We start from the raw sequence: 14,233 nt of genomic DNA, 5'->3' as shown, positions 1-14,233 counted from the left end.
AAAGATGGGCAGTCTCCTTCTGTGTGAACAACTGCCTCTGAAAACCTGCCAGAGGGTCAGCTGGGGGTAGATTCCAGCACAGCAGTACACCGCCACTGTTTCCGAGGCACGTCTTGAGTGGGGTATTACCTAGGCATTTTGTGAAGTTTGACCACTTGGGTACCACCATTCGTATAGTCACCCATTGGTTTTGTGACTGTAACAAGAGAAGTCTCCTTTTCAATGCTCGATTTAGTGTCTGAATCCTTCCTCTTGTACATGGCCTTCTTCGAATACATGGCCGATCGGGAATACTTGCTGTTTCCGTGGACTGGAGCAGGATTGTGGCTACAGTGGAACTTCCCTTCTTAGGCAATTTTGGCATTCCCCTTGGCCTTTCTAATTTTGCCTCTGGCTTCTGCCTTCTTGACTTTGAGCTTGTCCTCAGGCTTCTTCTCCTTGGTGTCAAGCTTTCCCCCTGCCATCTTGCAAGATGGAAAAAAAAAGCCATGTTGAAGTTTTGAAGCCATATTTGACGCTTTAGAAATCTCTGCTGCCTAAGAAAATATGATTGACTGTGGAACTCTCAAAAATTATTTTAAAAATGTATTGAAAAATTTTTATCTTATTGTCTCTTGTCTTTAGTAGTGAACAATTCAAAATTAAATTGCTTCTGGGGAGTTCTGGGACCTATTGGTAAGAAGCTGCACTGCAATTCCAAAGACATGTGGTTCAAATCCACAACCTGCTCTATGGAAGAAAGATGAGCATTTTCCTCCCGTGTGATTTACTGCTTCTGAAAACCAGCTGGAGGATTGGCTATATGTTCCAACATGACACCTAACAACAGCATAACACAGCACCACAAGCACACCACCACAACAAAAACAATGCACTCTTTTAGAAAAGATCCATAATGCCACTGTCTTTTTCTTGAAGATTGTTCCCCAGTCCTGATCTGTTAAGATTTATGTACATTTCTAGAATGTAAAAAGTACTAATGCTATATCTGTAGGAAAGATAGTTTGTAAAGATGATTGTCTTAATCTTCATGTTTTGAAAGTATCCAGTGTAATGGAAACACTGCAGTGAAAAAAAGCAATTTTTAGGGGAAAAGGACTTTGGATTTCTTAGTGGAAACAGATGGCATTATTGGTGCTGTCATGGTTCTGAGCTTTCTTCCAGACTTTCACCTGCTCAGTCCACAAACAAATACATTTGAGTATTACCTTAAATTTTAACTTTTGTATATGTCGAACAATATTGCTCTGTCCACACTCTGGGGAAACTATTTTTAAAAATAGATCAGCTTTCTTTCAGGAACATTCTTTTTTTTTTTTTTTTACTTCCCCCCCCCCCAGGAACATTCTTATGACTACTTTTGACTGACAACATTTGTAAGACATTTTATGTCTATATTTGGGTTTCTATTCCTTCACTCATCTAACCACTGACCATTTTAATTTAAACATTCCTCTTGTGGACATGGGATTAAAAGCCTAACAACTTTAAAGCATTCTGTTGAAATGTTGGCCTATAAAAGCTTATGTGCATAACTATGGAAAAAATTTTTATTAGAGTTAAGATAGACATCAGGAATATCATTTTCATCATGATGGTGTTAGAGGTTCTAGAAATAACCTGGAGCTAAAAGTCAGGTTTCTTGTTCCTTGGAAAAGCTCGTTACTACCACCTTTAGCTGTAAAAGGAGGTAGAGCTTAAACCTGTTCATTTGACAACTCAGTATTCTGTTCCTGAGATTTATCATCTAATCTCAGCAATTTGGAGCTAAGTTTTGTAAAACATGGAATAATTGATAGTATAGGGTGATGGGAGAGAGCTTGTCAGCCCTAATGAGCATGTATTTTAACAGCTGCTTAAAGCTCAGAAGAAAGCCCAGAGAAGGGAGCAGATGCTAAAACTTGAGGCTGAGAAGAAAAAACTTCGAACAATACTTCAAGTTCAGTATGTATTACAGAACTTGGCACAGGAACATGTGCAGAAGGACTTGACAGGGGGATTGAATGGTGCAGTGTATTTGCCTTCAAAAGAACTTGACTACCTCATTAAATTTTCAAAACTGACCTGCCCTGAAAGAAATGAAAATGTGAGGTAAGCTAAGGGGGGAAAGAAGGTTCTGAAATAGAACACAACACTTAAGTTTAACTTTTGTGTTACGTATTTGTGATTAATAAAAGATTAATTTGATTCAGCATAGGAAACTTTGGCTGGCTCAGACTATGACAGGATTGACAAGCACTGTGGAAAGAAAGTGAATTTGAGTCAACTCATTATGTACTGCTTTATTATGACAGTGTTTAATGTCTACTCATCAAGTTTTAATATCATTCATGTGTTAACAATTATGCTGATTTTGTGTATACCTAAAACTCATTTTAATAAACATCTCAGGCTGTTGGTTTTAACTGAGAATCTTTGCCTTCTTAATGCTGCTTACTTAAGTAGTTAACTCTTGTTGTTAAATGCAACTGAGCTGACTACAACTCAGTAGTAACTATATGAACAACAGAGCTAAATCTTGCCCTATCCTGTACCATCTTCATTATCTGATATACTTGAGCCCATTGTTAGAATCAATCACTGTGCCAGTCCATCTACTCTGCCTCTCCTTTCTCAAACCTGTCATAGTCTGAGTCAGCCCAAAGTAGGTGACATAAATAGTTTAATTTGGCCATAAATAGTTTAATTTGGCCAGTATCATTAAACTTTCAAAGTGATAAAGGGACTGATTACAAAAAGGGCAGAAGAGAGCTTTTTGAGATGTTCTTATTATGCTGTAAATAAAGACTGAGAAGTAAAACTAATCATTCAAAATATAACATAATCAAATCAACATTCTTGAATAAATATTTTTCCCTTTTTTAGGTATCCATTTGCTTTTTTAAAAATTTGATTTATCAGATGATGAGTAGATCTGTGCTCTTGCTTTGTTACATCAGGGATGTTACACCTTGGTGTCTAAGCCATGATAAAGCAGAGTCAGGTTTTAACTGTTAATAAAAATTGACTCTGCAGCTGGAAGAAACCTAATTAAACGTAGTTACCTATCTATATCCATATATCGTTTTATTTTCATTTTTATAGACCACTAAGTCATTATTACCTGGTACTTCTTCAGTTTGGTAGGTTCTGGCAATGTAGCTTATTTTAATAATTGATAAGTAAGCAAAAGGTAATTTGAAAAGTAAGCTGTTCTCTTTAAATTTAAATGCAACTCTTAAAATTGCCATTAGCTTCCTCTTTCACCTCTGACATTCTTACTCACAATGTTGCACAGGCAGACTCTCTTTGGCCTATTCTTTAATAGCTGCCTTTAGTAAAATCTTTGATTAAAAAAAAAGCCTGTATTTTAAATTCACGAATGTTGAACCAGTAAAATCACATTTTATAAATGTCAATATTTTCCAACTAAATATCTAGAAAAAATTAACCTTTAGGTATCTTGACTGTCAGTGGGTTTATAATTTAGTTTAAACTGTCCTACTCCATAGATATATGTATATATACTGATAGACACATATAAGTACTTCTAAAGCCACTTTGTTCTGCTGCTGCTTTTCCTTGTCAGCGTTGAAGACCAGATGGAGCAGTCATCCTTGTACTTTTGGGACCTTTTGGAAGGTAGTGAGAAAGCAGTGGTAGGAACGACATGTGAGTTTTCTCTATTCTGGACTTATGCAGTAATATACTAAACTTTATGTCTGAAAGTTTAGTATGAGATTGAGGGCCTAAACTGTGTCAGTCCATCAAAACTTACATGCCTAACAGTACTGTTTTCATCTGGAGAATAATCCCTTTGCTTAGTCCTGGTAACAGCAGCTATTGGATAATTGTACTCACTAAAATGAAATTTAGGGAGAATTTTGAAGTGGCAAGTCAATATGATTTGGGAATAAGTTGTGAGAATTAATGCTGGCCTCAACATTAGTTTGGCCACTTTGTGGTTCATTTCTCTCTTTTCTTTAGTAGAAATAGCACCTGTTCTACTAAAATCCTAAAAGCTGCATATGAATGGTTTTGATGTCACAGTCTGTTAAAACATTGTTGAGAGCCCATTTGGCTTCCTCATTAGCTTATGAGAAAGTAACCAGGTATAAATGTTAAACGTGTCGTACATAGTTTATATACTAGCTTAAGATAATGAAAACTTACTAGGTGCTAGTAAATCTTTTGTCACTTATGATTGCCTGCCTTTAAAAAAATATTTAAATATACATGATTACTTGAATGTTTCTCAATTCATCCAAGTTTAATTGGCAATAAAAAATGAATTTGTTCATTAGAGTTCTAAATGATACTAAAACTTCGGAAAATATTTTTTAATTTCTTATAAAATTAAGCATATACTTATTTAATTAATAAACTATACTCTTAGTATGTAAGAGAGATGAAAACATATTCACACCAATACTTGTATAATGTTTGTGACTGTTCATAATCAGCATTATTTAAAATAATTAAACTGAGAACAAGTCAGATGTTTATCAGCTAGTAGATTGTTAAAATAGGATGTATCTGTTCAATGAAAAACTCAACTCGTTGTTGAGTCATAATTGACTTAGAGCTGACTCTCTGTTGGATTTCTGAGGCTGTTAAGTTACAGGGAGATAGTTCATCATTCTCCCTCAAAGCCATTGGTGTATTTAAACCACCAGAGGTGCACAGCCTTTGGGTTAGAAGTGTAACTCACTGTGGACTTCCCACCAGAGCTCCCCAGTGGAATGATACTCTAATAAAAAAGGAATGTGCTTTTGATACATTTAACAACATGAATGAACGAACATGAATGAATCTCAAAATAATTATGCTGAGTAAAAGAAACCAAATTTTTAAAAAAGTACACATTATTTAATATTCTAAATAAGACAGAATGCTAGCAGGTTAGTGTTTGTCAAACAGTGGGAGAAGTGAACTGACTGTACAAAGAACATGAGGGAGCTTTGTGAGATGTGGGAGATATGTTATACTTCTGGTGGTATTAACATGACTACATATTTGTTAAAATTTTATACACTTAAAATGGGTGAATTTATTTGCTATACCTAAATGATTATTGGGAGAACAAAAAAATAATATAATGAACTTCAAATTGAATAATTTTCATGATACTAATATAGACTACAACTTGTCCCCAGTGAATAAACTTGTCAGACATGGTAGCTGTGAACCGACCCCAGCAAGCCTTTTAAGTAAAAAAATTAGAGGTACATTTCAGTGAATGGATTCATTACAACAAACAGATGCTACTCATATCAAAACATCACTATTTCTTTTTTATGTGGAGATATTTTAGTGTATCTAGATATGTTTGGTATTTTTTATGCATAGAAAGGTATACTATATATTAAGACAAACATTTGACTGACTTTAGATACTGACTATACCTAATTGTTCCAAATTACATACCAATTAGATTTGAATATGATTTACAAACATAACTTGTTTGTAATCTTGGAATAATCTATATAGTAATGATAATCTGTGATAGATTTCAATTAGGATTTTTATTACAATTTTTTGAAGAGAATTATGTGATAACTCAATCACTCTTTCTTAGACAAACATGTGAAAGACCTGTTGTCTGAACTCCTAAACTCAGGATATTTTGAAAGTATCCCAGTTCCCCAAAATGCAAAGGAAAAAGAAGCACCTGTTGAGGAAGAAATACTGACAAAATCAGACGAGAACAAACAATTATTGAAAACAGAATCTGTCAAAGACTCAGGTTTGTTACAATCTTTGAAATTCTCTAGAGTGGTTGGAATTTTAACACCAAAAGAAGTCAAATTATTGTGAAAATTTCTTACTTTGATTGTATTTTAACTAGATTATTTACTTATATAGTTAGATTCTACGTGAATGGAAATCTTCGCTAGATGCTGGAAACACTTGTGGTGGTGGTGTACCATCAAGTCGGAACCGATATATAACTGACCCTCCAGTTGGTTTTCAGAGTCATTAATCTTAGGGGAGGAGATTGCCCATCCTTCTCCCGTGGAGCAGCTGGCGGATTCAAACCATGTGCCTTTAAGATTGCAGTGCAGTTTCTTATCAGTAGGCCACCAGAGCTCCCTCCTGGAATCTCTAGTTTTAGAAAACATCTCTAGACTTTATTAAGATGATTTGTAGATAGAACCATTATAGAAACTTTAACTTATACTTACCCCAAGAGAGTATACTGATAAAAAGGACTTTGTGAAATTTGAATGAACTTTGGCAAGGATTCAGTACTATAGTAGAACACAAATGTAGATAACCTAATATTAAGAAACTGAATTAGGGGGGGAAAAAGTCAGAATGAGTAAAGGAAAGAAACTTTTCAAATGGTCATTTTCTTGAGGGAGAAACATTATGAGCAACAGCAACAAAAACATACATATGCATTTATTTCTTAGGTTGGATTTACTTGAGAAATATCTAAGGAAGGGAGTCCAGGCAGGACTCTGGTTGCCACTAAGAAGAGTCACGTAATTTGCTGTGTTCTTCTCCTTTTGGTTCTTAACACCAAGGCCAGAGTTTGAGTGCTGTCCTCTTGTCCCTCATACTTGAAAATGGCATGTGAGAGGCTTTTAAGAGCTTTATTGTGAGTGACTGATTTTCAGTCTGTGGGAAAATGACATAGAACTACATAGAAAGCTGTAGAAATAAGCTTATAGATTTATTTATTTGTATTTGTAGATAAGAGCAAGTAGTCTTATTTTTTTGATCAGAACTAAAGTTTTCACTGGTATTTGACTTTAGCAAAGTGGTCAGAGATACACCTAAGATGTAAATACTTGTACTATCCTTTAATTCTTATTATCACTTTGAGCCTTCTGAAATAATACTGATGGAATGAGTTACTCTAAAAGCCTATTCTTTACAGAGTATTTATTGAGTGTTCCTTTTATTTTTTCAGAGTCTCTTGTGGAACTTGCACAGCCAGAGATACAGCCACAAGAAGTAAGAAACTGAAACGTAATTGATGCTTGTTTTTAAGACATGTTACAGTGTCATGGTTAAAGCCCAGATTGGAACTAGAGTGCCTTCACTTTAACCCAAGTTCTATAGCTTGCTAGTTTAAAGACCTATATACAATATATCTAGCTTAGCTTTGTCTGTTACTCTCATCTATAAAGTGGGAATAATAATACTCACTTCATGGTATTATTTTAAGGATTATATCAGTTAGTGTAAACTCTAAATTAGATGAAATTTGGCTTGACACACAATTAAGTGCTAAAGTGTTGGCTGTTCTGTTTGCTGTTGTTATTATTGGCCCTTGTGTTAGAATTTAAAGATAGACAGGATTTTGCTCTTTTGAATTTACTCACATTGGGAGGAGAAGAGGATTCTTAATACATAGGAGAAATAATGAAAAGAGTGGTAATCAAGAAAATATTAGATTTAAATTTAAGCAATATAACTGTATAGTTGAACTATTCTCTACCCTAAATTTTAAAGGAATCAAATGGGTGGAATGATCCTAAATCTGATACAGGCTCAGTAGCCTTGGTAAATGCAGTGAACTCTGGCACCGTGACGTGCACTTTTGTCAATGTTAAGTGAGTCAAATACAGCTTTCTACTTTTGAAATATAAAAGCTTTACATTTTCTTAAGGAAGTAAAGGATAGGCAGAGAAGTAATGCAGTCTCTTTTTTTAATTAAGCTAAGAAGAAGAATTTAATATTATAATATTTTTAAAAAATTGATACATAATGCTTAAAAAATCAAATATTCCCCTCAAATTCTGTTAATTTTATGACTCAAGCAAACTGTTTATCTGGTCTAGTTTCTTAACAGGCGCTACTTGACAGAAGTAGATTATCCAAACAGACAGGATGAAGAGAAATCCTGGGAAGATGATTATGCTAGAAAACCAAATCTTCTCAAAAGTTGGGATATGCTTACAGAGCCAGATAATCAGGAAAAGAAACATGAATCCTTCAAGTCCTGGGAGTCTCCTGTTAAGCAACAGGAGTCACCAAAGCCAACAAAACTGGAGGAACGGAGGAAACAAGAGATTTCAAAGCTCAGGGCTCCTTTGCAAGAAGGGCAGAAGAAGCAGGAGACATCCAAGTCCAAGTCAACTCCTGTCCAATGGAAACAAGAAACTTCCAAGTCAAAAGTAGAATACATTCAAGAGGAGCAGAAGAAGCAGGAGACACCAAAGCCTTGGCCAGTTCAGCTGCAAAAAGAGGATCCAAAGAAACAAACTCCAAAATCTTGGGCATCTTCTCTGCAGAGTGAACAGACCATCACCAAATCATGGAGCACTCCTGTGTGTGAAAAACAGGACTCAAGACAATCAGAGATGCTCAAATCTTGGGAAAACAGTGTTGAGAATAAAAAACACCCTTTAACACTTCAATCACAGATCTCTCCAAAGTCCTGGGGAGTAGCCACAGCAAACCTCATTCCAAATGATCAGCTCTTGCCCAGGAAGTTTAATACAGAATCCAAAGATGTGAGTTGATCTATATTAGTCTGATTCTACCAATATAGGCATCAATAAAGAGCTGTAGTGGTGGTATCTTTTTAGTTCTCTTTAAAGAAAGAAGTTAGTAAAATCCATGTTAAATTAATGTATAATGTATTTCACTTAATTCTTTAAAGGGTACATTTATTGACATGATATGACATTTAAATAGTGGATAGTTGAGGTAAGACCATAATGTGAAACAAGTGGGTAATTGAAGTGCACATCACAGAGGGAGAGACTTGAACTTTACTGTTTATCTTCCATCTGACATCTGGATGGATGAAAGTTATTTAACTTATTTGTAGTCACTCAGTATGTACTCTTATGAAGAAGAAATAGTGTATGTTGATATTCCTGTAGTTGAGAGAAGGTTCTGAATTATTTCCAATTCAGAAAGAATTTTCTGGATATAGGAAACCATAGGCATTAAATACACTATTACTAGATTTTGGAAATAAGATTTAGTTAAAATTTAAGGCTTTATACTGCTCATGTTACAGAATCTGTTTCAGGAAGGGGAAGCTTATAATGAATAATCCGTAAACATCATGCTATGTTAATGTTGCCTTTTATTAAATTATATACTTACATATTTACTATGTAATTACTTATATACTACTATTTGTAATGAAGAATTGTCCTGGTCTTTAATGACCTCCATCTCTGCATAGTATACTTCCATGCCATTTTAGCCAAAGGCCTTTTTTTTTTACAGTCTTTTTACCCTTTTACAGTGTGAAATATTTTGTTCACTGTATTTTGCAGGTGAATAAATTGCCCTGAACTACCTTTTATCTTAGGATAAGAGAATTGTTAGAGTTCTCTTATTTTCCTCTCTTTTCAAGTGTTAATCTCAATTTTAGCTTTTTAATCATGTAGAAGCTTGATAGCTTTATTTCATTAACAAGATAACATACAACAGTTATTGTAATATCACAAAAAGACTAAAATGGAATTGGTCACTAAAACTCATACTTTGAGTTTTGACTCTCAAGGAGTCTTTTAACTCTTGTTAACTTTTTTTTTTTAAATAAAATTGTATTTTTTTTTTTTTACTTTATTTTACGTACAAAGTTTGCATACGTTGTTTTTCATACTGGATCATTCCCATTTCTTTCATCCACCCCTCCCTCCACCCATCAAATTGTGTGACCCTATGACTAACAACCCCCTACCCCCACTCATCATTACCTCTCTGCACCTACCTAACTCTTATTACTTTTAACAAGTGTAGCCACACCGGCTTCCCTTTGAATAGGAAGATGAGGAAGAGCTGGTAAAGACAGGCAAGTTGACAAGCTATAGAATTACCTGTAATGTTAAATCTAATTTAGGCTATATAGCAGTCTTAAGCAGTTTAGGATAAGAGCTACAAAATGAAACACATTGCTATCAAATAAACTGCAGCTTATGGTAACCTAAAGGATATCCCTATAGGGTAGAACTATTCCATAGAGTTTCCAAGGAATCAGTCCTCTACATTTTCTTTACAGAAGCAGATGCCACATCTTTTCCCAGAGCATCTGCTGCTGTTATGTGCTGTTGAGTCAAAACAAACTCATAGCTGACCCTCCAAGGGGTTTTCAGAGGCACTAAATCACATGGGAAGTGATTGCCCATCTTTCTCCAAAAGCAGCTTGTGGATTTGAACTTCTGACTTTTGGATTGGTTGGCAGTGTTGCTCCTTACCATTAGTCCCCCAGAGCTTAACAAGGGCACTTAAGTGCAACAGCAAGTGGATTCAAACTGCCATCCTTTCAGGTAGAAGCTTTTTAACCATAGTACCACCAAAACGCCTGGTTTGATGGCCAGCCTTACTATAAATATCAGTAGTTCCAATGAGTAAATTTTATAGTAAAATATAGCAATTTTTAAAAAAATTCCATGTTACACATTAAACAGCTTAATCCTTCTAAAGTCAGATTTTTTAAATTAATATATATTTAATGGAGTAGTTTTTCTTTTGAGGAGAAATAATCTACAGCTAGTGACATCTTATAGAATAAATACAGTTAATTGTTCTGTATAAAAGCACTCTTATTGAAGGAAGGTCTTGTATCTTGGGTTTTTTTATTTAAAAAGACAATGCTTTTATATTTTAGAAGTATCTGCTGAATTGCCTTGAAAAGGGGGAGAATTATTAAAAGTTTATTTAGAAAATGTGTTTATGTAGAAATTTCTTTACTTGAGATAAATCTGTACTAAATGAGTATTGCTATATGTTTTACTTTTCTTAAGAAGTGATAATCCGAGTATGGAATTGACAGGGATGGGCTTCGTTGTTAATAAGCTAAGTTTCCTGTTTTAGAGCATTACGTTTGAATTTCATTATTAAATATTACATGTTTATTTTCTAGGTGCCTAAACCTATGCATCAGCCTGTAGCTTCTTCCTCTTCTCTTCCAAAGGATCCAGTACTGAGGAAAGAAAAACTGCAGGATCTGATGACGCAGATTCAAGGAACTTGTAATTTTATGCAAGTATGAGCCATTTTTTTAAGCTTTATTTTTTTTTAAATAATTTTAAAGAGCATTTACAGAGATTTTGGATTTCCATTCATTCATTGCTGCACTTCTCTCCCTGCCCAGCCCTCCCCGCCCTCCCCAGTCTGAGCCATTTTTAAGAGTGTCTGACATTATATACATGAAGTTTCATTTTTTTATCTGAAGCTTTATGAAGAGCATAAATAATGAGTATGAATCCTAATTCCACTTCCTAATCCTGACGTCTTAGGCAAATTACTTACTTTCTACCTTAATTTTTCAGATCTGAAAAGTGAGAATAATTCTTACTTGGTAAATTTGTTGTAATAACAAGAATTAAACATGTAAAAGATTAAAGTGCTCAAGAACACTTTATTGCTAGTGATCATCTATAGTGTCTCCTCCGACTTATGAAAACCTACTGTATGATTATAATTCTGTTAGGTTTCAACCTATGTATAAACTTAGAAAATATTAATTGCCTTTAAAGAATTTATATTCCAGGAAATTATAAACTTAGGCTGAAACAGTAGTTAAATGTGAAATTTATAGAATGCTTTTAACTAAAATATTACTCTTACATTTGCAATGTTACTGAGACCTCAGATAATCAACTAAGATACATTGTCATATCAAAAAACCTTGAGCTTTGAAATTAGGCCTACTTTTTTGTGTGTGTGTGTGCTCAAGGCCTCAAACCTGTTCCTGAGATGGTTTTGAAATTCGAGTGGAATAGACTTAAGGTCAGATTTTGGTTCCCGTGGATTTAATTTTTTCAACTTCAGCTTGACCTTGCATATGAGTAGTTGGTGGTGTGTCCCATGAAATTAGGCCTACATTTTAATTCCAGTTCTACCACTTACAAGCTTTATTTAGCTTCCAGAATTACCTACTACTGCAGGGTATTAAGGATCAATAAAAGAAGCGGAATTCTCAGTGGAGTGTATAGTTTAAATACTCAGAATGTTATATTTCTGGGAGAGCCAGATAAGGAAATGGATGAAATAGAGTCTTCTCATCACAAAAATATTTAACAGCATGAGTAAGTGGTTGAGATAAAATGATTAGACACTCTTTGTTTTTGCTGAGTGTGATAGATGAGAGGTCAGCCTAGATTAAGAGTAAGCTTCAGGTCAGGATTTTCTTTTCTGAGTTAGACATGAGGATTATTTCTGTAGTTTTAACATTTGACACATCTTTTAATATTTGGCAGTTACTTTAGATTTGGTATTTTACTCTCATTGTCTCCTGTAGAAGCTAAGGTTTCAACATCTTGAGATAGTTACACTTAACATCTTAAGATAGAGAACTGTAGCTAATAAGTCATGGGTAGCATCATGAACAACTAATAATAATAGCTTTTAAGTGAATAACTCTTATTTTCTTACTTACTATTTAAAATCTTGTCTGTCAGGAATCTGTTCTGGACTTTGACAAACCGTCAAGTGCAATTCCGTTGTCACAGCCGCCTTCAGTTGCTTCAGCCATCCCAGTCGGTATGTAATCATTCTAAGACAACTTAAAACAAACAACTTTAGGTCTAATAAGTATTTCTTTCACAGATTGTACTACTCAAGATATTTTAAGAATTGAACTATGTCTCTTACTTGAAATATAGCTCTTCTGTTACCAGAGTAATGTGTGAGTAAATTGCCTTTGTTGTTAGGTGCCATTTAGTTGGTCTTGACTCATAGAATGAAAGTTGGCCTGGTCTGTGTGATCTGCCTGTCTCTGCTCTTCTGCACATTGCTGCAGTCACTCTATCACTGACAGTTTTTCTTTCCTTTGGTGATTTTCCACTTTTCCAGTCATAACCGTTTCCAGGCACTGATCCTCCTGATGACAGGCCCACAGTATCTGAGATGGCATCAATTTTTGGCCTTGAAGGAACACTCTGGCTGCATGTCTTCCAAGACGTAATTGTTCTTTTGATAGACCATGTTGTTTTCAGTACTCTTTGCCAACCCCACAGTTCAAAGGCATGATTTCTTCTTTAATTTTCCTTATTCATTGTTCAGCTTTCGCATGTGTATGAAGCATGACAGATACACTTTAAACTGATAGCCTTGCTCTTTAATAGCACTTTCAAGAGATCTTTGCCATCAGATTTGTCAAAGGTAGTATGCCATTTGGTTTCTTGACTGCTGCTTTCATGAGAGTTACTTGTGGTTCTGAGTAAAGTGAAATCTTTGACAATCTTTTTTCTATCATAATATTGCTTATTAGTCCAGATGTGAAGATACTATCTTCAATAGCTGCTTCAAGTCCTTTTCACTTCGCTTCCAGCAAACAGGGTTATGTTACTTGAATATATTGCATGTTGCTGTGGAATTTTTTTCTAAACCTGAGACGACATTCTTCTTCATATAGTTTACCTTCTTAAATTATTTATTCAGTATACAGATAGATAAGGTTTGGTAAAAAGATAAAACCCTAACACCTACCTTTCCTGACTTTAAACCATGTAGTGTTTTTTCTGTTGAAATTGCTTTTTCGTCCATGTTTACCTTCTGCATGAGCACAAGTAAGTGTTGTGGATAATACATTCTTCATAATGTTATCTATAATGTATTATCATCCACACGATCAGTTGCTTTTGTGGGAGAAAGATAGGCAGTCTCTTCTTTAAAATGTTTGGTTTTTAAGATATATTTTAAAATGGAAGATTATCAGTCATACTGGTTTTAAATTCCTGTATTCGTATTTTGTTTTCTAACATTAATTAGAATTGATCATCCCATAAAGATTTGTAACCTCAGGACACCTAATGGAAGACCTCTGTGAGTCAGAGCCAGCTGGGCAGCCAGTGATTCAAATTGCTCTATAACGTTACATTACTTAATTGACCTGTTTGTGTTTTGTAGAAAAATCTCTTTAGCTGTTTTTTGCAATTTTAATGTTTCTTTTTGTTGTTGTTTTTTTTTTTTTTTTTTTTAACAATTCTGACTAGACCTTCATTGAGTCCCCTACACTTTAAATCTAGTGTTGAGACTCTTGGGTTCTTAACTGCAAGTGAAATTACCATGGCAGTATAGTGATTAACACAGTAACTAATGGCTGAGCTTGTATTTAAATTTGATACTTCATGCTTATTAAGCTTTTTGCTTTGTACTAGTTTTTCTTGAGAGGAGAATGAATGACTCAGAGCTATTGTCTAGTTATTGTGGGCAGTTAACATGAGCCAGAAGAATGATGCAGTAATTCCTCGGAAGAAAGAGAAAGAGAGTAATTAACAAATGCACGAGAACTGTTTTGACACAGTGGGTAAAGCAGTTGGCTGCCAACCAA

General features: G+C 34.7%; 1 protein-coding gene across 4 annotated transcripts in view; it reads left to right on the top strand.

Moving 5' to 3' along the window:
• Nucleotides 1–14,233, top strand: part of CAPRIN2 (caprin family member 2) — a 51,628-nt gene that overhangs the window by 19,770 nt on the left and 17,625 nt on the right. For all 4 annotated transcript variants that reach the window (XM_006895079.1, XM_006895078.1, XM_006895080.1 and 1 more), the window contains exons 4-10: nucleotides 1,853–2,091; nucleotides 3,569–3,651; nucleotides 5,558–5,725; nucleotides 6,899–6,942; nucleotides 7,773–8,447; nucleotides 10,820–10,942; nucleotides 12,360–12,441. In XM_006895079.1, coding sequence (XP_006895141.1) covers nucleotides 1,853–2,091; nucleotides 3,569–3,651; nucleotides 5,558–5,725; nucleotides 6,899–6,942; nucleotides 7,773–8,447; nucleotides 10,820–10,942; nucleotides 12,360–12,441 — 1,414 coding nt within the window. The remainder of the gene's footprint in view (nucleotides 1–1,852; nucleotides 2,092–3,568; nucleotides 3,652–5,557; nucleotides 5,726–6,898; nucleotides 6,943–7,772; nucleotides 8,448–10,819; nucleotides 10,943–12,359; nucleotides 12,442–14,233) is intronic.

Source organism: Elephantulus edwardii, unplaced genomic scaffold (genome assembly GCF_000299155.1).
Source record: "Elephantulus edwardii isolate Elephantulus edwardi_28Jun2011 unplaced genomic scaffold, EleEdw1.0 scaffold00157, whole genome shotgun sequence".
Lineage (NCBI taxonomy): Eukaryota > Metazoa > Chordata > Mammalia > Macroscelidea > Macroscelididae > Elephantulus > Elephantulus edwardii.
The sequence above is the reverse complement of the archived record's forward strand: the minus strand, read 5'-3'. Positions and strand labels throughout refer to the sequence as shown.